Below are 25,123 nucleotides of genomic sequence, written 5' to 3' on the forward strand. Positions count from 1 at the left end.
CGTTTATTCGCGTCAGGTTCCCGTGTAAAACGCGTACAGTACCGGCAGCGGGAGGGCCGGGGCGCAGGAGGGGCGCGGGTGCCGTGGCCAACGGCCGCCGCTGTCAGGGGAAGGGGAAGGGTTCGTTTCCCTCAGAGCGGGTCGCCGTGCTTCGCTGCGAGCTGCCGGAGGTGTACATTCCCGTGCAGATGAGCATGCCCAGCCACCAAGCAAACGTTACAGTACCGTAACAGCAGCCACAGCAAGCTAATACTGCACAACTGTGTAAGTGGATTAAAAAAATACGTATTTTTCACAAATACCACACAAAACCCTGTTGTACTGTATAATTATCTCCAGGTTTTTCTTCCACTTATCAATGTAAAGCTTAGTGCTAAAACAAGTCAAAACATGACTATGTGATAAGTGTATTTATTCGTTAGCAATCTGACACCCGCAAACGGGGTGCTGTGCGGTATCTTCTAAAAATAAGTGCGGATGAGCAGGAGTGAATTTTCCTCCATCACCGGGCACTCGCCTGCGGCCGTGCTGGCAGCAGCGAGGGGAGCCGGCCCCAGCGCAGCCCAGCACAGCCCAGTGCAGCCCAGCACAGCCCAGTGCAGCCCAGCGCTCCGCAGGCTCTCCCAACAGCGGCCCTCCTGCATGGGAAACGCAGGCACTGCGAACCAGCGACACGGGGATGGGCCCACGTGTCTCCATGTAAACAGCTGTCCGTCTATCCGAGTCAGTCGGCTGATTGAGTTTCACGCACGTGCAGAGATCGTTATTTTAGGTTGCCATCTCCAAAAATTCTTCTAAACTCTTCTTGATGTGCGGTGGCTGAGATGCAGCGTGAGTTAACAGGCTTTGACCCATCTGTGCAAAAAGTGCTTTCGATAATTTCGCTGTGGCTGTCCGGATATTTCCTCCGGCTCCAGGCAAAGAGCCACTGTTGGTCATATTTCCCAGGAGGTGCCAAAGGACAACTAGAACTTTTTGCTCCACAGCGTAAGGCTTCCGTGGGTATAACTCTGTAACGAGGTCTGCAAGAAAGACAACAGGTCATCAAGCAGCGCTTGAAGACTATTTTTAAAATGCAATTCAGCAGTGATCCCCTGCTTTGAGAGGTGTTTAAAAGCACTTAATGTCAAATCATCTTCTCCAAGCAACTAATGAAGGAATGCTTGCTATGCACAAGAGCTTGTCTGCTGCTGCAACAGTATCAGTGCTCCAATAAAAGATACCAGCCTTCCCTACAAACTCCCCTTTTATCCTCTGTCAGTTTATGCAGCAGGACTGCTACTGCTGGTAATTACAATTTTCCATTAAATTAAAAGAAGTAAAAGAAACAAAGTTTTTTTTGAGGGGTTTTTAGTTAGGATTATCATAAGGACCTTTTATTTCTCACAGTGCACTGTGTAACATTTGATATTTTATGATTTCCCCTCTACCCCAGAAATATGCAGGTATATGTATCTGAGTTTAAGGAACAAAGTAGCCTTATACTATAAATATATGTAAGATGAAGCATTTTCCCTACTTAGGCAGTTACATCATGAATTAAGTATTTCATTTGCAAATGTTTGCCCTTTTGCTAGAATGGACTCTTCTGATAGATAATACAAAACTACTCCAAAAAATCCCAGCAAGAGGTGAACTGTTTAAAGGTTGGTGACTAACACATTCAGAAAGCATGAATTTAGGAATATTTCAAGAACAGACTGTCCATTATGGTGTTTAGTTCAATTTCATAGCTACTACACACAGAACTGCTCTGAAAGTAAGCCAAATAACGTCTGTTTGGTTCAAGCATATTTCCCATAAAGACATCCCTTGTTCACTTAAAACATCAAAGGAAAATTCAGCACTTCTGCTAGTAATAACCCTCAATATTAAAATATGTATATTCTAATTAAAATTTGTCTTCAATTTTTAACCAAATTTGTCTTTAAACTTCTGACATCAGTTTAGGAAGACAGCCATTAAGAAGTCTGCCATCTTTGTGGTGACTGCAGCTCAGCTCGTCTCCTTTACGACTGAACGCCGATATGTATTACCCAGAGCCTTAAAATGAGAACAAGACCAACTGCAGAAAGTGAAAAGGTACAGAAGTAAAATTCAGGAGTTTGTAGGAGCAGCCTTACAGAACAGCGGATGTTCTGTGCTGGGAAACCTCAGAAAAAGCAGTCGCTTGTTCGCATCGTTTTCTTCCTGGCAAGAGTACAAGGGAGCGACTACTGCAAGGGAATACGACTTGAAGCAAGCAGGTGACGCAGGCAAGCCTCCGCTCCTCCGCCAGCCCCGCGCCCCTGGCCCTACGCAGGAAAGGATGCTTGCCGACCGGGCAGAGGTAGGCGCATGGGGACTCCAGTCGCAATACAGTACAAAAACTCAGTTACTGACAGAATGAAACTCATTACAAAACAAAACTCATTCTCTCTGATTCCATATTAAAATTATTATAAGCTTAAGGTATTTGTACATCTTCCAGGGGCGTATCTGATTGCATCATCATAATCCTTTGTTTTGCCAGCAATAGCTTCAATTTGCATTAGAAGGGGGTGAAAGCTGACAACTGCTGCCTCCTTAATGCAGCAATCCACAATCTACTGTGACAGAAGGGAAGATATATAGCCACCGCCATCCTACAGTGAAATTGCCTAATTAGGATGGTACACAAACAAACATGCAAAGTCAAACATCACTTTACCAGCCAGCTTTTCTGTCATGTCTTGTTTTGCTTTTCCATTCAGAAACTGGGCTTTTGTGCAGAATGGCTGGAGGAGCAAATAGTTGTCTAAAGGCAAAGAACAAAACAAAGAACAGAAAATTAAACAGTCTGGAAATAAACACAATATGGAAAAATGTAAATAAGAACCTTACTTATGATACTTCAAAAAACACAGTGATGTATTTAAGGGCATAAAAGCATTAAAAGATACTCTTAACACGCCCTAGCTCCTAGCATCTGGTAGAACATAGCCTATTCGTTTACTGAAAATACTAAGATTCTGCTCCAAAGCTAAAATAGTTGAGGTAGGAAAATAGTTGTGGCATACACAACTCAGCAAGAATCTAGTTCTTCGACCTGTTTAAGAGATTCAGCAGCGTGACAAGCTTTAGGATAATGAAACACAGAACACACAGGATGGCTGAGGTGGGAGGGGACCTCTGACAATCATCTGGTCCAACCCTCCCGTGCAAGCAGGGCCACTTCAGCCCCTTGCCCAGGACCATGTCCAGGCGGCTTTTAAGTATCGCCAAGGACGGAGACTCCACAACCGCCCTGGGCAACCTGTGCCAGGACTCAGTCACCCTCACAGCAAAAAACACCCACTGTGGAAAAATAACGAAACCACCTACGTGCTTAGGACAAGTCCAGCTAGCTGTATGTCTTTATTGGATGGGCAAAGTATTAAGACGACTTGTATGGTTCAGAAAGTGTGAGAATAAAACCAATGATTCGTTACACAATGTAATGATTGGATGGAAACTATTGGAAAGAGTAACTCTTTGAATTCAGAATTTAATTAATACAATTAAAACTCTTTAAAATGAAGAGGGAGTAAATTACTTACCTAAGTGTTGACATAGAGCCTGAATAACGTTTGTGGCAGCTGCATAAATCCCTGGGTTCTTGGAGTTCAGGTTGTTGTCTACCATGGCAGGAATTAGCATGTTGATCACAGGTGATAAATTGTCCTTCAGCAATGGAATCATCTTGTGCATTGTCTCCAAAGCAACCTGATTTACTTTACTGTTTGAGTCATGTAAACGAGACTTGAAAGCATCAAAGATCTGAAAAAGTACCCAAACAGCATTCATCGGAATTAACAATTGATGTTTGAGGGGGGTATTACATTTCCTGCTTTACTGTTACACTTTAATTGTCCATCTTAGCAAAAGATGGCTCTGAGATGCAAATACCTGAGATAATTTTTTTAGCAAGTAAAGCAACATTTGATAGTTTTATAGTGTGTGTTATTCGACTGTATCTCACCTCATCTGAATTGGAATCATTCCTATACAGTGTAATGGAGGTAAACTAGCCATCTGTAACTTTCAGTATGACTAATATTTTCTGCAAGCAAGTATTTTTAGCAAGACCTAGCTCTATTTAGCAAAAAGAATGTTTTAAAGATTTCAAAAACATTCGCAGTTAAGATATTGCAAAGTTCCACAGAAGTGTTTCATAGTTCCACAGCAAAGACACTGCACTGTTAAAGACAATCTTGGTTTTCTTTTCATTGTATCTATCTTTAGTTTACACCTGTTGGACCTCAGCAGTATTTTTCTCCCAAAGAACCTCCTTTCCTATCAGAAAGACACCTACTGTAAGCTTTATCATAATAAAGACCTCTCCTCACCTTCTGGACAAACAAAGCAGGCAGAACTTGCAGCTGTGTTTCAGAGACAGGTTTTCAGATCTTGATTAATCCTTGCTGCTCTTTTTGTAACCTGTTCCGATATTTTGATATTCACTCAGCAGTGGCATGAAAAACTGCACGCGGTATTCCAGAAACAGTTCAAAGAGTGCTATCTCTAAGTGAAAACTTTCAGCTTCTTCCTCCTGTTTACTTCCTTTACTACCTTTGTAGCTTACATATCTCCCCCTTCAGCATGCCTCACCTATTCCTCAATGTTTTCCTGTTCCTCAGACATTCTTGTTGAAAGAGGGAGCCAAGATTTTTATCAGAAAACTTTGTGACACAACTTTAAAGACCTTTGAAATAAAATGTTTTCATACAGTTACCTTCACAATGTTTGCAACAACAAAGCCTTGATTGTTCTCTGTATCTGATAACAGCTGCTTAATGCCATTTATTCGATCACGGAAGTCTTTTGCATTCAATAAACCTATAATGTCTTTAACATATTCTTCGCTTTCTAGTGAATTACGAGGAGCTGTTTTTCTCATGACTTCACGGGCTTCTGTAGTCTCTCTATTGGAAAGGAAGAAGTTATTCAGTGAACGCATCAGCAAGCTGAAACAGGAGTCTTTAATCTCAGACATTCTCTTTCCATGTAAGTGCGAACATCAGAAGTAAACAGAAAATCTTCTGATGAAGCACTTTCACTTTAAACATGGTAATTTAAAAAAAAACTATCACCTAATAGTCCTAAAGTCTCGATATACGTTCCACTCTAAATGCATATATACCTATCACACACGAGAGAAGCCTCAGCTAGGCAGGAGCCCTGTGCTGTTTCCAGTTTCTGTACGAGAGCAGCTGGGTTTGTGACCAGTAACAGTTGTGAACTTCCCTCACATCAACAGGTCAAAAAAACCTCCAGAAGTTACTGTAGTTTAATTCTTTATTCTCAAAGTACTTTAAACACTGATCCCAGTCTAGGTGGCACCTGAGTAACATGCCACGCGGAGGTGGAAATTCCAGAACTCTTCATAGAATATTTGGAAACAAATTATCTGTAGCATCTAATCTTATTAGACAGTCATGGAAAGGATTATAAAATCTGAGGAATCACTTCTCTGTCCAGGTAAGTATCCTGCATTTACAGACCAGTCCAGACAGAGTCGCTAGCTCATTCCTAATTCCTGAACAGAATTCTTTGAAAGAGAATGGAATAAGCATCTTTCTTGCATTTTCAAATCCAAACCTATCAGCTCTGTGAGAACAAAAGGCGGCATCAAAATCCCCTGTCCTGCTGGTGTATCACAGGCCACTAAAAGTTCCTCAATCAAAGATAAGAGAGTCTTCGGCGTAACACGGTAAGTAGCACCTCTTCTAAGAAAGCAGACGTAGTTTTTACATGCCAAAGCAAAATTTACCATCAAATGTGGAATTAGTTATTATTTTGAATAGTAGAGAGTGTGTCAAAGAAATCTGTTCCTGAATAGACACACTTTCTTCAACTTCAGGAGGCAGCCACAGCCCCCTGAGCTCTATATTCTTGGATGCAGTTTTTTGGCTTGGTTTAAATTTCAAGGGGGTTTCTTTTTCAGTTCAATAGAAGACCAAACAGAAAACTAAAAAAGGACAGAGTATCATCTAAAACCTTCAGCATTCCGAGTTAGGATCTAACTAAATACTTGGTGTCCAGGCAAGTGCACAAACAGATAATTTGTACTGCGGCTACCACTAGGCATGTTTTTTCTACAGCTTCTGAACAGCAATATCTTGAACTGATGGTGACACGGATCTCCCGTGAATTCCAAGCGTTTTGTGTACTGTGTGTATTTTCACAGACAGTCAACAGACAAATTAACTTGAAAATGCACAAAGCCATTTTAATATTACCAATTACCCTGTTTAAAAGAGTTTATCTGGGACATGTCAAGTTTTTCCCTTTTCTTCAGGTATGTTTAATTTTCACAGCCCTGTTGGGAATGTTTCTATACTCTCTTCTTGTGGTGAGGCTATTATCCTAGAGGTCACGTCACTAACAGGGTGAAACACTGAAGGTCATTACCTGTCAGTGAAGTTGAGAGCATCTCTGGAAGTAGATGATGACCTCGAATGTCCAACACTACTCGTGTGGGAACGTCTTCCTTTTGCTGAGGGTGTATCTAATGGCATCTCCCCCAAACCCTGCACAAAGGTGCAACCGTTAATTAACACGACTGGTACAGTTCTGCACTGCTGGAGACCCTGTAACAGCAAGTCTGACAGCCACGCAAAGTACATTAGGCAAAGTACATTTCATCCAGTGTATCTGCAAGGAGCAAAGGCACGCGCAGGGCAGCTAACAAGCAGTACCTTGCCATGCTGTAGTCACTCGATTACTGGTCTCGCTCTGAATGCACTCCCCCCGTTCCCTGTAGGCTCACTGTCTACACCTAATGGCCGCTAGTACACGTTTACGTTTCTCAGCTGTTAAACAAGAGCTTTTCCACATACCTTCTCACGTAGATTGCTAACAGATTCCTTAATGTAAGGCAAATCCTTGGTCGGCACATACTTTTCAAGCGTTTTATCAAAATCAGGATGAGTCATCATACTGAAGAGCATCTTTCGACCATAATACCTGCAGGGCAACAGACCATGACATATACATCTGTAAACATGGATTTGCTTTGTAACTCTATGGATAATTATAGGTGTGTAATTCCAAAACACGAAAGTGCAGGAAGACTGCTATCTATGTGTGTAACCAGACACCCTTTTCATCCTCCCACAAAGAAACTATGCTCAAGAATCGCTATTTAATCAACAACTGAGCAAAATAATGAGAACAGTCTTCCATTTCAGCCGTCTTTAAATAGGATGGTCCAGCCTTGTCAGTCAGACAGCATGGATCCCAGTGCCAGCACTCCCTCCATGGCCTGCATCTCATCTGTGCCCAGCAGAGTATGTCCTTCGAGCCCCTCCTCTTCCTGCAGCCAGGGTGGGCACAGCGCAGCAGGCATTCAGGTCATGCCTGTCACATATGCTATCTTAACAGTCTTGGCAGTGTGAGGTTAAGGGTTGGACTCGATGATCTTAAGGCTCTTTTCCAACCTAAATGCTTCCACGATTCTATCCTCTGTCACTGCAGAGCAACACACACCGAGCTATGCACCTGGAATGTGCTCATCTTAACTATTAACCTTACTAACCTTGTTTGTTGTGAACTATCCTGTGCGAACCTGGCTATTGCAGGGAAAATCCGATCAGCGACAACTTTGGTTCCAGACAGAATCCGCTCCGGTCCCATACGTTCTACAATGTCCGACAGGTGCTGGGCTGTGCATCTTCTCACCGCTGAATGCAGGTGGCTAAAGAAAACACAGCTGCTTAGTAAAAACTCCTCACAGGAGCGAAACAGCAGTATTCATGGTATACAAGTTTTCTTTTTTCGTCTTTAGCATAATCTACAACTAGCATACTGCTGATATGCAGATACTTATTCTGGCTGTATAGAGAAGACCTCGTGGAGCAAAGACAAATAACTTTATTTAAAACGATAATCCATTTGATTAAATTTCATTTCATTCCATTCACTTAAATCTCAAACTACAAGAAAGCAAATGAAGAAAGAAAAATTATATTCTTTTTGTTTAAAGTCAGTTTCAACCTCTAACTGCACCTTTTGGATTAATAAAACTAGTAATTGTCTTCTTTTTAGAATTTACTTTCTAGTGTTCCTTAAAGTAATTGTAAAATATTTTAGAAAGCACACTACTACATGTTCTTTCCATCAACTTTATGAAAAACAAGTCCCTATGCTCAGAAACACATCCTGTGTATTTTATATCAATTTAAAATTAAATAAAGCAGTATTCTATTGACTTCTAAAAATCTTGCAGAAGTCTATTTTCTCCAAAATGGGGGCCATTAAACACCTATGTTGATGAAAATGAAAGAAAAGCTGGAATCACTTTTCAAACCCATGCAGCAAACTAACGTTTTATATAAATGCTGCTGTACCCGCTGATCCCACGTGTTTTCAGAGTACACAATTCTCCAAAGTCAAACTTTTCCAATTTTATTTTTATCTTTGGATGAAAAATCCTACTTTGAGGACAGTTTCATTGCACAGTAAATGAGACATTTGTATGGCTCATCATTCACAGGGAAAACCTGGTTTAAAGGGGAGAGCAAAGGAAAAGAATTGCCTTGGTAAACCACACCAGTGGCTCATGTCAAACAAGCTTTGCAGTTTGACGTGAACACCCAGCGTTCTTCCTGAATGACTGCCTTCCCCTTCACCAAGGCTTTCGTTTTCTCTGGTGCCACAGATTACCACGGCCTCACTGGAAGTAAAGCTCCCACTAGACTGCACTGCGCAAAGACAACTAGCCAGGTCTATTCAAACTGCAAAATGCCGCAGCTCAGAATGCCGTCCGGGCTGCAAAACCTATCTGGTAGCGTGGCAGCTCCCCTGCTGAACTCCCCGCGAATGTAGCCATCCTCCCAGCTGCTACTGAGCTATCTAGTTTAAGACTAGCTTTGGCTCGTGCTCAGTACCTGCCGTTATCTCTGTACAGCAGCCACACGTCTGGGGAGCGTGGGAGAAGGGAAACAGTAAGAGACTAACTCCTGCTGTAAGAGACTAACTCCTCCATGTACCGACGGGAAAACAAGAACTGTGAGGCTTAAAGACCTCACTCCATGGAAGCAAGTAAGCCCCCGCTCCCCACAAATGCCCGCTGCTCATGCGAAAGAGCTGGAGATCTTTTTGTATGCACATAAGACCTTAGAATTAAACGCAATTCATACAGGTAAGAAACGTGATTTTAAAATTTCTGAAATACAATCACTTTCAGATCTACTGCCGGAGTCATGCTCTCAGGTCAAGCATCTATTCACAGAGGTGAGCTTACAGCAACAGTCCAGTATCTTTAGAGCAGCATCTCACAAAAGCAAACAAAAACGCTTTTAATTATTCTTCTTGGTAAAGTCAAAACCAACTTTGTAGCTGATGAAGAATCAGCATATATATCTACTCAGGGTTGCAAGCATTAATACTTATGATCACAGTAGGCTTGAAACACGTTGAGCAGAAAATAGGTACATTTTAAAAGGTCTATGAACCGTAAGCAAAACCGTAACTGTTAACTTGAATACGTAAGTTGTGGTGAATACAAGCAACTCAATGTATAAGCCAAATTTAGAAAAGATATCCTTTGTGTAATTACACAGTTGTGTCAGACAGCAACTCTCCACTCCATACTGCAGACACATGCCATTTTCCCCCCAAATTTCCACTTTGAAAGAGAATTCTTGTATTCGCTGTTACAGCCTCCAGAGAGGATAGCTCCGTATGTGCTGCATGGGCTCTGTTGCCAACGTGGCCAGTTTCCTGAAGCCACTACTAGAAAAGCTGTACCTCACAGTGCTGGTTAGGCCATCCACTGATGTCATGTGTTATAACGTACTGTACTCCATGATTTAGACCCTGCTTTGACTGAGGTCTTCTTAGCTGTGAAGAAATTAATCCCTGCTTCAAATGCTGTATTCAGACTCACAGCTCAGATAATTTTGATGCCTTAGATAACTGAAAATATGTCTGAGTTCACAACTGGAGGGGTCAAATGTTTATAGGTCTAGAAAACTCTTAAGGATAGGTCAGTGTGCTTGAACCTGCCACTGAAAATGGGGAGATCAGATGTAGCCAATTATGATCATGAGTATTGCTCGGCCAAGGATTGCTGAAGACATGATGGGACTACATAAACAGACCACTTTACGCGGCTTCTGAATTAAAGCAACGTGCAGTTACTGTCTGCTGCTTTTAAACGCACAAAAACAAGTGCGTGGGGGCATGATTCATAAATAACTTAAATCCCAAGCCCGATATTTGCCTTTCAGTTAAAGTTCAGGTAACTGCAGTATGGTTCTCATTGGCTTTCAGGAGACAGAATCAATATATTCTACAACAACCAGCTTCTCAGGAAACAAAACAGGAAACAAAACATTTTTAATCAAGACTAACTCTGATGATTTGTAGCTGTGCAGAAAGTCTAAGGATTGATTTATAATGTAGCATCTGAAATATTTAATGGAAGGGACAGGCTACGAGAAATGTCGCCTATTAAATGTCACCTAAGTGGTGACAGATAGGTAAGAGATTAAGTGGGTATATATCTAACCTCCTGGAATGCCTAATGGCTTGACTAAGTACTGCTGTTACAGTGAATGAGGATATAAAAGAAAAAGAACAACATACTTAACAGGGAAAGTGAACGAAAGGAATGTAACTTCTACTACAGACTGAGGTGAGCTAGAGGTCAGAATCAAACCACGCAACCAGAAATGGAGGCTTGTTTGAGGTACTCAAGAAAATAATGGCCACCACCACTGTAAAGGAGATTAAAATGCAGACAGAAAAGACTATTAACCAGCTAAGTCTAGAGAAGAACAGGAAATCAACCAAGACAGTTGCAGCTACAGAATTGTAAGTTATAAATCATCTTTCTAAATAAAAAGTAGTGCTGAAAACTGAAAAAGACAAGCATTTGATTGCAGAGCAAATGAAAAATGAGAATGCTATGTGAGCTCTACTACGCACAGCAAAATAGTAGTTTCATAAGAATACTATACTAACAGCAAATAAAATTACTGAAGCGTTGCAAAATGACCCAAAAATATACCAAGCTCCAAAAGCAACAGCCAACTTTTCACATGATGCACAGAAAGAAACCGGGGGGCTACCTTTTACTTTTATGTCAACAAACATTGCCCTGGGTAGAAGTTTTGCAGAGCTGACTTACTATATTTTCAAATTTCTGCCTGTTGTATTTTGATTTTTTTAAAAAAGACTATATTTTATAATTTAATGTATTCACAAGTTATTTCTTTATAAAGTCTTTGTAAGAATTACCTTTGCCCTCCATTTATAAGAGAACAAAGTGCACGTGCTGGAGTCACATTATTAACCATAGCCTTCAGTGCTTTGTCTACCTCTTCCCTTATAAATGTGTTGGATTCACCAGCTTTGTGCAAAAGGACTTTTACTGTATTATCTAGTTCTTGATCCATGCTCTTTTTCAGGTAGGTGAACAAATCCCCTAAACAGACCACAGCAGCTCGAGAAACACCTGAGCGTAAATTCTTGACCTGCACACAGGAAAAACCCAAACAAACAATGAATAATGTTTATAAAATATACTTTAAAATAAGTAAAGCTTAATGTTTCCCTTTGTAATTTTTAAGTAACATTAAAAGCAACTGAGAAATACATTTCTAACTTGATTCACAATGTGTGAGAATTAAAATACATACACATGAAAAATGTTACAAAGTTACAATCTACATTTTTTCAGTCTCTTAGCAAATCAGATCAAGTGTTGGTATCTGAAGCATGAGCTGCTTTGCTGAACGACAAACTCCTCCTTTTGAGACTGTTCAACAGGAGAAAACTAACCACAGATGACCATACCATTTCACTGCAGTCTATCTGAGAGCTATAAAATACATACACACACATACAGTCAGTGAAATATTCTGATCGTAAAATTTAACCTCTTGAGCCACAGCCAAACTTGTTTCGTGTAGCTTTGCAGTCAGAATAGTCGCATGGTAGGCAGACAAACATCTAACGAAGTTCAGACCTTCAATCTTCTTCTCCCTATGTAAAAAAAATATTTACATTCAAAACGTTTGCAAATTTTCATAAAAATATTAAAACATAGAATTCTAAGAAACCAAACAGCAAACAAATTAGATTGTAAAATAAAGCAATGACATATAATGTAGGAAATTCTTTCAAAGTGAGTCCTTCTTTTAATGGGGTAGTAAGACTATTTTAGCATACCAGTCTCTCAATTCTTTCCTACAGCTCACGTTAGTGGCAATTAAAGGATTCCTTTCCTTCCCCTAGTTGCAAAGGCAGCAGCGCTGTATCCCCATTTCGCCAGTCAGAGCACACTGAAGCCTTATATTGCACAGAAAAGGGCAGAAGGTATTGGTGGGGGCCCCCTCCAGAACAGCGCTTAAACTTAAGACGTCTCTACATGTCTCTGAAAGCTTCGCTACTAAGCCTCCACGTACAACAGCTACAGTTTAACCAGGATCTGGACTGAAAAAAACCTTTTTTCTTTTTTCTCATATATCACTTGCAATCCTTCTCACTATTTTTGATGTTATGTCCATTTTGCTGGTTTTTTAAAAGTACGTTATCAAAATAAACACCTTCTACATTAGATTCAGGTTGTACATCGATGTTTACACCTACCAGTCATCATCAGCTAAAAGCGTCAAGGCTTCTGTCAGTGCCGTGTCCGGTTTCGAAAAGGGCTGCAGTTCTGATGGGTCCATTATTTCTGGGCTATGAGTGACTGAGGGGGTCCGGTCTTTATAGCGTCCTCGTGCCCCGAGAGAAATTTCATCTACAAAGTCATGAAGCACAACAAATAATTAGCATAATCTGAAGAAAACAATTCATTCAAAGGAAGGAAATATTAAGAGTTTGAGGTATATACAGACTGCTGCTACTAAGGGACCAGGTTTTCAAAAAGACCGCTTTCCCAGTTACATCCTCGATCATTCAGCATTTCATTCATGTGAATGATTTTTTTTTTTTGCAAACAACTACCACTTTAAAAAGTAGCAAACACAAATGTAGTGGGTTTTTTAATGTAAAAATGGATGCACGATGTGCTAAAGAACAGCGTGGTAAGAGACAATATAGTAAAACTTAAAGAGCCACTTGAGACATTCTGAAGACCTTCAACCATCATCAGTATGAGCTTCTATTCTGAAAAGATTTCTACTGCATATTTTAAAGGCATCTCAGTGACAAAATGTACCCAGAAATGTTTTTCTTGGGGACAGAAGGGAGTCTATTTGCCATTAATAAATTACATCATTTACATTGCTGAGCAAATAAAACACCCTCTCATGTTTCAAACACCTTCCTAACAAATCATAATGAAAAATGTTTCAAGGGAGCAACGAGGAATTCTAATCCCCTTCACCACCGCCCCCAAAGTACGACTCTTCCAGAGCACCTCAGGACTGTCCATTGTACACAGTAATCTTATTAAACCTGATTGTATTTTGGAACTGTCCCACTCCCCATACCCAAATATTTTAACAGTCTTTAGTTTACTGTAACAGCTTACCAGAATCTAGCAAGGCTGAACATTTTGTCTTCTTCAAACTGGATGTTCTTTTTAAGGAAGGATTCAAGGCAACGTTTTCTAATGACAAAGACACATTTCTTGACGATGTTATTATATCCCCACAGAGATTTAACTCTAGAAAATAGAAGGAAATGTCCAAACTACAACAAATGTCCAAACTACAAACTACAACAACAACAAATCAGAAAAAAGGAAAAAGCTAGTATTTTCAGTCCTAATTTGTCTTTTGAAATTTTTCTTAACTACAGTCTTTCAAATACTTCCCATAAGCACTTTACTCTCCACCATTTGCATTGTAAGACTGACAACAAATGACTAAAGAGTAAACTGCAGTGTAAAATTAATTCTAGCAATACCTTATGTCACACTAAACAGTCATGATTTTTGGTAATTATCACAGAATTTTAATTTCCATTTCAGCAGCATTTAACAAGGTATTATTCTTTTAAGACAAACACTAATCCTCACTTTCGGTTGTCATTTTCTCGGATTCATTCAGTTTAAGTCTTTCCCAAGGGTTTTCTTCCTTTTCTTCGAGGTCTTTGACTTCCTGATGTTCTTTATGACTGTGTTCTTTTTCATCTTTTTTCTTCCGCATCATCTTATCCTGGGCAGATTTTGACATGGCAACTTTTATCTGCAAAAAAATTAATGCACCCATTATGATAAGCACTCTGATATAATGCACAAGTTACCCAATAACTTACTACCCAGTTCTTGATATTCTCGAAGGTAAGCATGGAAAATTACTATTTTCACCATTATTCTACAGAGCAAAAGGAAATTATTCACATAAATATTAAACCAAATCCTGAAAAGAGCTGAGTGTGTGCTTCCTGCATGGTAAGTAGTCCTACTGGCAAAAAGAGGCAACGTTCCAGGTTTAAACATTTAAGGGAAATAATCACTTACTCTAAAATACCTGAATAGTTAGAGAATGAAAGTCTGCAAGAAAAGGCCTTCTATTCTTGGCAGCGGTGTGTAGTTTCCTAGAATTTTGACTAACAAATACACAGGCTGGGCTAACTCACTCACATTTAAGCACACAAGGATTTTTTTAAACACTGGTCTTTACCAGTGTGATCTGACCCTACTCTCTTGTATGTGTAAGATGCTTACAGTTCCTCATGAAAACTTAGTAACATTTAATACATTCCTCCATTTACTCCTTTAAATTTGATCCCTCCACTTATTCATATCTTCAGTGGAAATCAGAAAATTAAGACACTGTTTATCATTAACATAGAGTTTTAGTCATCTTAAAATGTTATTTTAAATGTTTGCAGAAAGGTTTGTGATTTTCATGTCAATTTTTTTAAAATTTGTATCACACTTCATTCAGATAAATCTTGCTCCGTGTTATAACAGATGTAAATAGTATTTAACAAAGCAGCACCACTCCTCATGAAACCATGTTATGGGACAGATATTCAGACTGTTTTTTAAAAAACTTATGAGTGGAGCTAGATTAATGCATTCACCCAGAAAACAAGACATGATCAAACCCAGCCAGTTCCTCCTTCCACATTTCTATGTGCTGTGGGAGTCAGAGAAGAGGACATTTTCCAGCTCCACTCCCTCGTGCAGCCCTTCTCCCAGAGACTTCTGAGTTAGGTGGGAAGCTTCTGACATGGCAATTTGCCATTCTAAAATATCCAGGTGGGACCAACAAGAAAAAGCAGGGAGAAGCAGCTTGATGGCTACAGGCTATTTTAATCAAGCTCTTGTTTACCGTAACGTAGAGACTGCAAAACTGTGTTGAGCTGTATTCATACAGATAAAAACAGGAAGCAAGACAATACAAAAGTTCTGAAATTCTTACCTCTTTTTCATTTTCAACATGGAAATGAGACGCACTGTTCTGCTGGGCGCTCCTCCCACAGATCCCTGATGATGGCTCAGTCTCCTCTTTGACAGCTTGGTCATCTCCATTCGCTACACACGTTGTGGACTGGCTGTATGTTCCTGCAGAAGGAGGACTTCCAAAAACACCTGAAAGGCATATCGTGTTGTGCCCTCACCAAAATAGCCATTTCATTCAGCAGACCCTAGCAAAAACTAAAGAAAGCCAAAAGTAATTCAAGGAGATAAAAGCATTGCTACCGTACGATTAGTGCCAGTTTCCACCCAAAGGTACTCTTACCTTATGCTACCGAGTAGGATGGATGCACGTACACGCGTGCACGCTGCGCTAGAACCAAGACCTAACCTTCATGATTTGCTGCCATTCTCTGTTGTTGGAATGGAATAGCATATCCAGTAACTGCAAAACTTTCAAGCATAGTTCTTTTTATTCCTGTTTAAACTGGAGATTGTTCACATCTAAAATGTTGTACGGAATCTATTCTTTCTTTTCCCACTCTATAAAGGTACATTTTCCCTCATTTTAATAACGTGGGGAGATACAGGAGATAATTTTGGTTTTGTAATACCTTTACCAACAATTACAACTGCATCTTCAGACAGGACACTTGGCGAAATGAAATCTAGATTGTTCATCTGTGGAAAACTAGACGCTGACTCTGCAAGACCTTAAAAAAAAATCACACAAAGTAAATCATGTAGTTTACGCTTTGGTACACGTTTTATTCTTCTAAAATGTCATCATATACTGACATCTGAATTTATCACTTTTATGAATCAGTCTGTTTTCAAGTTACTGAGGTTAACAGGATTTAATAAATATTGATATCCTCAAAATCACGGAAAGGATATAGCGAACAAAATTTCTGCCAAAAGATCGCAAAGAAAACTGATGTTTGTAAGAGGATTTTTAAATCGACTGATTCCACTGAAAAAAACCAGAAGCTTCTAACTCACTCAGTGGAAGTATAGCACTGTTTCTTACATAATTCAGCAGAATTGAATCAAAACAGAATTTGCTAAAATATTTTTTCCCCAAGCAGCACTTAATGCTGTTTCCCACAGAAATGATTAGCAGTCCCTCAAATTCTTCACCGAAGTGGATGACATATATTATGTACTTCTATATTGCCTACACTAGTGGCAAATAAAAACGATAGTTTGTGACAGAAGAGGAGCACCGTTTGCCTTTGCTATTTAACACGAATAATCTGAAACTTCTAAACAGAAAAGATGATTTAGGAAAGCCCGCTTACCTACTCGCAAGTGCATAAATGAAGTCAGCGGGCTACTGAGCCACCCGAGCTGAGAAACGCTCGGGTAACCCGGCAGCCCCCTGTCACATCCAGAGCTGCCGCAGAGCCTCTGGCACTGCGCGAGGGACCAGGCACCCAGCCCCTGCAGTAGCCCCTGCCCGGCAGCATCTCGGCACTTTGGGACTCCTGACAGCTCTGTTACGCTTTCTGCCCTCACCTCCATCTCTAGTTTGCCAAAAATAATCACAGGCAAGAGTATGACAGATGCCTCTCTACTTTACAAATTACCTGACTACATAGTTTTAATTTTGGAGCTCTCCTTTTTATGCTTTACAAGAAAAAAGATCAAGTGAAAAGGTTTCTCTAGCAAGTGTTACTTTGTCCTCCCACAAACTCAATCATTGGCTTCTGAATGTTCCCAGTTTTAACATTCGAGAACTGTCAAAATTGGTCTTTTGGGATTTTCTTGAACATAATCTCGAGGCTTCATGAGCAATTCTCTCTTAGACCGTAACTGAATGTGCATCAAATACTGGATCCTCTTTGGAACCCAGCCCCAGCTCAGGACCTTCTGTCCTAACCTCAGCTTCTACCCCGAAAAACTTACAAACTTCCATTTCACAGGCATCACAGGATAAGCAGGTACTAACAAAAAAAGAAGGATTTACAAATCTGATTATAAACTTTACTTCCATTGCTCAGCTTTAAATGTTTCACAAAAAATAGCATTCCACCATTTCTACAAAACCTTGAGAACAGACAAAACTGTCCATGTTTAATCTTGAAACAAGAGATGGAGAAAACAAAAAATCTTACTGGGACAAAGACCTTCATTATTCCATGTCTATTAACATGTGGAATATTGCTATTTGATTTTGTATTTGTCACTACAAAAACTGAAATGTAAAGTACAATGGTTTAAGTTCCTTAATTTTACCAATGAACAACAGAGTAATTTAAAACCAAAGTTTTAAAGCTGTGCATTTATTCAGACTGAGACATATAACAATTTGGTCCCTTTTTCATGCCATGTACTATCGCTTGACTTTTAATTTTAATTTAATTCGCAGTCTAATTTCAGTTAATGTCAGAAAAAAAACCCCACCTTGTTAGCGTAAGTATAAAGACTAGAAAAGAGGAAACCATGCTAAACACCTTGAAATGTATTTTCTATAAAACCTGCTTTACAGAAGCCATCCATAGCCTCCGTTTTTGCTATAAATGAGAGCTCAGTTGAACAGCAATGTAGCAAACTCACAAACCTTTTGAATGCTTAAAATTTCCTTGGTGTTCCGTATTTTGACTTCTAAAAATAGTACGTGATACTTCTCCTTGCTTCTTGTCCTCATAATCTCCACATCCGTTGCCACAGTTCAAACGCTGGCCAACTACACTAACGTTAGAAGTCCCCTTATCATCAAATGCTAGCCATGCAAAAGGAAAAAAAAACAAATATTAAAAAAAATTAGAAATAGTTTTTCCTGTGTACTACAGGATTCTCAAATAGTTACATTTTCAGAGACCCTCAGACTGGTTTTATGCATACAGTATGAGCATTCCTGCCTACAGAAACCTCAGCATTTCAACAAAGATGCTCAGGCTCTATTTATTTTTCACATGCAAAGGCTTTCATCTACAGAAAAACCCAGGCTGAAAATCTAACTCAAAGCTTGACAAATTATTTTTTAGTTTAAAGTCTTTCAAATACGAACAGCTGAATGCTAAAGTGATTCAGCATTAAAAGCCAAATTAAGTCATGTCAACTAAGTGAAAATAGTAAAATACTAGTTAAAACACAAGAAATCATTCCATTTACGTACCCTAGAAGTCATAAAATACATTTTTATGTTACAGTTAGGGACACCAACAGAAACTGAGCATTTTTATGCCTGCAAAACGTCCTGCAAACATTTTAGTTTTGGTTAAAAAATTAAAAAAAAACCCACCACCAAACCAAAACGCAACGCTAATTACTTCAGGAGTCCCTTAAAGGATCATTTCTGCTTTTCCAAATACTCCTAAAAATCAAAAAACCTAAAAAGACGGAAGTCTTCTCATACACGTGCTTTTACTACATATTGCACAAATTCCATGGACCTAACCCCGCGTTTAACTGAGGGGACTGACAGGCACGACCAAGGTGACAGGCTGACGTAACTCCGGTACTCCCAGCAGCTAGAGCGAGCGGGCGTCTCCCTTCGCGTGCTCCGAGGGGTACCAGACGGCGTTCTGCCGCCCACTGCCGCAGGCGGGACGGGACGGATGCATCTCCCACCACCCGCCTGCGCCCATCTGCCCTGAAGTTCTGCACTGGTGGCCGTCACTCTCAACCCAACCATGTGCACATGAGATCGAGAGCCGTACTGAAATCCTTAAAAAGGTTCCTGGTGTTCTCTTCTTCAGCTGAGAACTCGGGTCAGAGCAGGCTGTTTTGTTCTGCCAGGGGACGGAAACCGAAGGGAATGTTTTGCTGTGGGATTCCTGAGACGGTGAGGCTCTTCCAGCAAGGAACGCTACGGACGGTGCCCTGATCTGGGCTGGCGTGAGATGCTCTGGAAAATTACTATACGGCCAGATCCCCTGAAGGTCCCAGAACTCCTTGACCATGAATTTCTGCACCGTGCCATGAAGTCTAGTTGTTATAGTGTTTCATACATCAACATTAAGACCTCGCACGTCAGGACTGATCCATTGATTGCTGTATTTGCTACAACAGCACCGTCTGGCCTCTGAAACTGCCAGGACCCCGGGGAAAGATGAGCTACAGGCCTGACAGCAGGCAGACAGGTTTTCAAGGTGTCAACTGTTAAAAGCTGCACAAACTTGCGTGTTACAGAAAGAATTTGGGAAGTAAGAAAGGTCTGAGAGCTGCCATTCTATTATAACAAAGCTAAGAGAAGCTGATAAAATTCATCTTAGAGAAACAGCTGAAGCAATCTGAGCTCAATTAGCAAGTTAATGATAGGTAAGCGACAAATAAATTTCCAGAACAGAAAAGAGCAAAAGTGTTAAACTCTAAAAAAAAGAAAAAAAGCTGAAGAAGGAGCCCATGAACAACTGACCCATATGCTGGGCAATTCGGTTCCCAGGGCTGTATTAGGGCAAATAACGTATTTGGAAGCACCCACCAGAAAACAGTATGATCAGAGAAATCTGGTCTCCTTTTATGACACAGCAACAGACCTCGTGGGCCCGAAAGAAGCGAGAGATGCCAGGTATCATCCCAGGCATATGTAGCAGAGTAGTTACCAAGAGCTTCATTCTCCAAACGGAGGGATGTATCAAGCAGGGTTCTGCTGCAGTCTGCTCAGGAGCCGGGACTACCCAATATTTTGCCCAACCAGCTGGATAATGAGGCAGCATGCCGAATTCAAATAAAGGTCAGCAAGTGGGAAGCATACATGCGTGCTTGAGGACAGGATCTGAATTCAAGGAGCTCACGATAAAGTAGAAGAATGATCCAAGAAGAACAAGACTCAGGTAGGACAGGACTGATTTTGCATGTTTTACAACAATGCAACCGTAACTATCCTTTCCACTCGCACAAGGGGGGTTGTACGGGCACGGCCTTTCAAGAAGGAGGTGGATCTGTTGAAAACAGCCTAGATGTCAGCAGTTAAACAGTCCATAAAGTTTGACCTATGAAGGAAAGCTAGAAAAAATAGGACTTAGTCTAAAGGACAGAAAACGAAAGAGGGAGAGAAAAATACAAACAAAGGTAGCTGCTTGGAAGAAGAAAATACTCCATCCTTCGAACTAAAATAAAAATGTAATGAGGTACGTTACAGCAAGAGGGATTTACATTCAGTGTTAGAAAAAAGCTTTCATCTGATGAGACCAGTTAAATACCAAACTGATTTTTACAAGTTCTCCAAGTTCCAGCATAAAAATTCAGAGCTTTTTGAGATCTGACTTGCGTGATGGGCCAAGTCCAGTCAGTAGTGGAAGCAAAGGACTCTTCTTCACCAGTTAGCTGCAAATGTCTTACAGTGACCTTGTCAGCAGTAAGCTGTCAGCTCCTCACAGGAGGCCCAGTGCTGTGCATTCTGGTTGATTAATTGGCTCCGTAAGCAAAATAAATGTGCTGCTCATTATTTTACACTGAAGGTCAACTTCTCACAGAAGGGCTTTTCATCTAATGAATGCAAAATCATTAACCACAACATGTATTACTACGTACGTGCAGTATGTGCTTTCTGACTTACGCTGTTACTTGACAAACCTATTTGCTAATTTATCCTGAGAAAAGTAACCTTAGCTAAAATGAGGAGCAATAGCTTCAATTTCTGAAAAAAGATCATGAGTCTCAGGAGCAACTACTGGTTTTTTAATGTGATGGCTTTGCAAATTCAGGCCTGTAAGATGCCCCTCAATCTTAACTGAACTAAGTTTTGTAAACTTTTTGGAAAAAATACATAGCTGCTGAGGCTGCAAAAGGATGCACCAGAGCAGTCTGGGAGGAGAGGGCAGAAAAGACCTTTGTGGACACGGCCCCCTCGGTTCCTTTCCTCCTTCCAGCTGAATCAAAATCGACTAAACATAAATAATCATAAACAATTGGCTTCTGCCCATTACAGAAATCTGCAGTTACCTGTGCTTCACTGTAAGCATAAAATAGAACAGCATCACTTAACTTCAATTTCCTACCAGGAAATTAACTGCTTGCAACATTTTGAGCCTTCCTACTCTTATCCAGCTGGTGTCCCGTCAATTTTCACACAATGCTGCACTGAATTTTGAAGTGCACATACTCACAGGTGGCATTTGCATTAACACATTTTATCCTGACATAGAAAGGCAGAAACCCTTGAGCTCCTTCTCACCTGCAGTACCACGGTATAATCTCAGTTTGACCAAATAGCGCCTAGCAATTACCTTTTTTTCAGTGCTGAAGGGACATGAGCTCATCGAACAAGTAAGAACAGAGACATCAAGTGACCATTCTCTTACACCACTGAAGCAAGGTATACATTGATATGCACAGCAAAATACCTGTGCTGGAGTTATGTGCTGCCGCATTGGGGTCTCTGCTTCTTGCTGAAGATACTCTTGCAGGCTGTGATTTGCTGCCAAGTAGTGGAAAGGTGTCTGACCTGTCAAAATACAAACCACATTTTTATAAACACAATTCTACACACTAGTCAGAGCCCCGTTAAATAACACTTTGTAGCAAAGACATCAATAGGTTTCAGTTTCTCCTCCCCAGTGTACTTGGTGGACAAATATTTCCAGTATACTTCCACAAATGTTCACACTGAGCAGAAGAAGAAAATTAATTCAACAGAAATTACTTGATGAGCACATCCGTTATGAAGAACACCATAAAGACAATCCTTAAGAGGAAACTTCACACTAGGGCTAAATTTAGCATACATTCGCAAAGCTAAGGAATCGTTTGGCCTAGGGGACTGACGATGCTGGTTCCAATCTGGCAAAGAATGGCAAATGCCAGTGACCAAACCCACGAACCGTTCACTTCCAGCAATGAGCTGCTTTCAGCTCAGTGTCTAGCATGCAGACATTCACCAGGAAAATGCTGTTATCTACGAGACAATCTTGATACTTCTTTTGTAAAATGATGCATCTGAATATTAAAGATGATTCAACCCAGAGTCCTGCACTGTTAAATACTATGTGTACCTACGTAATAGTCACAGGGAAAGAGCGGCTGTGCCACTTTCTGCCAGGACTGAAATACACACAACTACAAGTCTTGCTTTTAAGATCTTGAGGAAATCCCACGCTTCAGAAACTTCACTAATACCAGTATGAAGCTCCCATCGCTCACGGTAGTTTACCAGTGGATAAACCGACCCTTCTAAAAGTCAATACGCAGAAGAAGCCTACATTCTTCTGGCCCAACTACACAGATTTTGTGAACAGAAAATGCCAATTGCCAATGCTCGCAAACCAGCGCCTGAACTAAACTCTCTGAAATTTTTATAAACATTCCAAGGCTTTTAAGTTCTTCTGGGATATATTTTGTCACTTCTACAAATTCAGTCTTCTTGCCAGATGTCCCCTCTCTTCCTTGCTAGTTCAGAATTCCTGTATCTTTGAACCCTGTAAAACATTAAGCTTGTGTGCCACTGAATAATGGAAATGGCATGTTGTATAGAACGCGTCCCAGTCAAAACCTTGCCTGGAAGAACACCATACCCAGAATTTTATAGTCTTGACTTTCTAGGCATTCTAGCATTTTTCATCTTAAAGATTATTTTTAAAGCCGTGGTTCAGCAGTAATGCACATAGGGAAGACACATACATATAAATTAGTTCTGAGACTTCACAGCAGTGAAAATCCTCTGTTTCTGAATCCTTCCAGTCTCCTTCTGTCTCAGAAACCTTTCTTTTGTATATTCCCTCTCTTCTTTCCTATTCTGTTAATACAGTTTTATGCCAGTTATATAAAGATGCATTTAGCACACACAAAAATAAAAGATATCTTCGGATCAGAGCTACAAGCAGCTTTATCATGGGCTCCGAGAGCAGAAAAGGAGATTCTGTACTGCAAAATTTGCAAAATTCCTCAAAAATTTTATTTCATTAAAAAATAAATTAGTTTATACTGCTAATCACCAACTGGGTCATTGCTCTTTACAATCAGAGTAGCATGTGTCATCACACAATTTCTTTTCAGAAGAGCTCTGTGAAGGCATTTTAATTAACAATAGTCTGTCAGTAATAAAATGGAAACAGTTCATGATTCGCGATAAGAAACATCTACATTGTCCTCCTCTCATCGCAAAAAACCAACCCATTCCTTCTTCAATTTCCAGGCTGTAATAAGCAAACCTTATCCCTCCTCTTAACTCATTCTCCTTCTTACTCATTTGTTTAGGCTATGGTTCACATACCTTCTATGGCAGGCTAAAGTCTTAATAAAATATTTAGTACCACTGGCAGTACTTCACCAACTGCACTCTGTTACTGTGGCTGCACCAGGGAACTCTCTCAAATTAAAAGCCAGCACAAACTAGAATAATATAATTCAGCAGCTATTGTATAGAGCAATGTCTTTTTAGATAGGAAAATAATTCACATATAAAAATCAAGCTATTAGGCAAAGCAATCTTATATAAAAAATGTATTACAGATTTCACTCCCTTTCACATTTAACTAACACCCACAGACTGTGTGTGAGAATTTCAAAGCAGAGTTAACATACGAGTTCCACTCACATTATTCTCCGTCTCTGGGGGACTGTGGAGACAGGTGAAGTCAGAGACTCCTGGCTGTAAACTCCGCTTTCGCTGTAAGAGCCCGCGCACGGGGAGGAAGCATGGGAGGGGGAATCCACGGACAGGTCAAGTTTAAGAGCAGAATCGGGACTTTCAAGATCTGAAATGTTGCTGCTTAGCTTTGCCCTCTTCTTAGCTGCACTGTTTCGTAGAGATCTAAGTGAATTCTGCATCTAAACAGGATTGGAAACAAAATGACAGCTTTTATTCACTGCATAGGAAAAAAGCTTTTTTAAGCCACAGAAAGTATGTTTCTGAGTGTTCAATTCAGGGGAGTTCAGTGCACATGCCTCTTGGGCAATGTGACTGAGTATTTACATAGGCTATGCAGTATTGTAGCGATCCCTTTCACCGGTTTGCCTCACAAGAACAATCATGCTATTAAATCCAAATTCCCACAGACACTGCATCCTACCTTCATTTTGCAAAACACGAGAACAGACTCCTGCAAAAATACATCAGCTGCTCTTGTCTTTTTTAATCGACTAAAGAGAGTGTTTGATGGCTGCCAATACACACAACTGGGACCTCAGGCTTTTCATGTCTGACCTGCACAAAGATGCAAAGTATGCAGAAGTGAATCCTGAAAACTCTGCCTAGCAAGCAGAGCTCCTACTCAAATAAGCAGGAAAATCTATAATGACTAGAGCTCTGCTGCATATTCTCTCCTCTTTTTACTGAATATATTTGATGTAAAAAAAATTCTTCCCCTATCTGTTTAGCACCTAAATTACTTTCAGTAGTGACCACAGGATGGAAGATAAAGATAGTAAGGCAAAGCCATTAAGTCCTACTGCAACTGTTCTCAGATCCACAGGGACTAAAGACAGGATTTGAGATTCAAACAATTTCGATGAACTGTGACAGAAATCAGGACGTGTTGCACGGGATCATGCGGGAAAGATCATACAAATCCAATCATACGTGATACCTATGCCTCTCACGTAATCAACATTGCAGTGGTTTCAATTTGCACTGATGAGGGTAGTGTGGATACAGTTCCACCTCCCCACCGCCTCCTGAAAGAATCCGGCATGCCTCTGCAGCATGTTTCTGTGTCCTACACTGGTGCAGCTATCTGGTATTTCTCAAACATCAGAGAGACTTGAGCAACAGAGTGAGCGACAGGATCCTTCGGCACGTACGGGGCCCAGAGGACGGGGTCGGCACACACGTAGGCTCCGTACACAGGGGGATCTCGCTGGACAGCCCAGGCGACTGAGGAACAGCCACGCAGGATCTACAGCTACACTGGC

General features: G+C 40.5%; 1 protein-coding gene across 2 annotated transcripts in view; it reads right to left on the bottom strand.

Moving 5' to 3' along the window:
* Nucleotides 1–257: 257 nt before the first annotated feature.
* The window catches only part of TOGARAM1 (TOG array regulator of axonemal microtubules 1), a 44,280-nt gene continuing 19,414 nt past the window's right edge, over nucleotides 258–25,123 (bottom strand). The window contains exons 6-22 of one of the 2 annotated variants that reach the window (XM_075504023.1): nucleotides 23,808–24,040; nucleotides 21,619–21,719; nucleotides 17,889–18,050; nucleotides 15,940–16,038; nucleotides 15,330–15,499; nucleotides 13,976–14,144; nucleotides 13,487–13,621; nucleotides 12,598–12,751; nucleotides 11,886–11,991; nucleotides 11,245–11,480; nucleotides 7,538–7,696; nucleotides 6,840–6,966; nucleotides 6,412–6,530; nucleotides 4,733–4,922; nucleotides 3,558–3,777; nucleotides 2,690–2,776; nucleotides 258–1,022 (exon numbers count right to left, since the gene is read on the bottom strand). In XM_075504023.1, coding sequence (XP_075360138.1) covers nucleotides 769–1,022; nucleotides 2,690–2,776; nucleotides 3,558–3,777; nucleotides 4,733–4,922; nucleotides 6,412–6,530; nucleotides 6,840–6,966; nucleotides 7,538–7,696; nucleotides 11,245–11,480; nucleotides 11,886–11,991; nucleotides 12,598–12,751; nucleotides 13,487–13,621; nucleotides 13,976–14,144; nucleotides 15,330–15,499; nucleotides 15,940–16,038; nucleotides 17,889–18,050; nucleotides 21,619–21,719; nucleotides 23,808–24,040 — 2,721 coding nt within the window. In that variant the 3' untranslated portion in view covers nucleotides 258–768. Of the gene's footprint in view, nucleotides 1,023–2,689; nucleotides 2,777–3,557; nucleotides 3,778–4,732; nucleotides 4,923–6,411; nucleotides 6,591–6,839; nucleotides 6,967–7,537; nucleotides 7,697–11,244; nucleotides 11,481–11,885; nucleotides 11,992–12,597; nucleotides 12,752–13,486; nucleotides 13,622–13,975; nucleotides 14,145–15,329; nucleotides 15,500–15,939; nucleotides 16,039–17,888; nucleotides 18,051–21,618; nucleotides 21,720–23,807; nucleotides 24,041–25,123 lie in introns of both variants that reach the window. The other variant, XM_075504022.1, reaches the window with a different exon arrangement.

The sequence above is a fragment of the Mycteria americana genome, chromosome 5 (assembly GCF_035582795.1).
Source record: "Mycteria americana isolate JAX WOST 10 ecotype Jacksonville Zoo and Gardens chromosome 5, USCA_MyAme_1.0, whole genome shotgun sequence".
In the NCBI taxonomy this organism is placed as follows: domain Eukaryota; kingdom Metazoa; phylum Chordata; class Aves; order Ciconiiformes; family Ciconiidae; genus Mycteria; species Mycteria americana.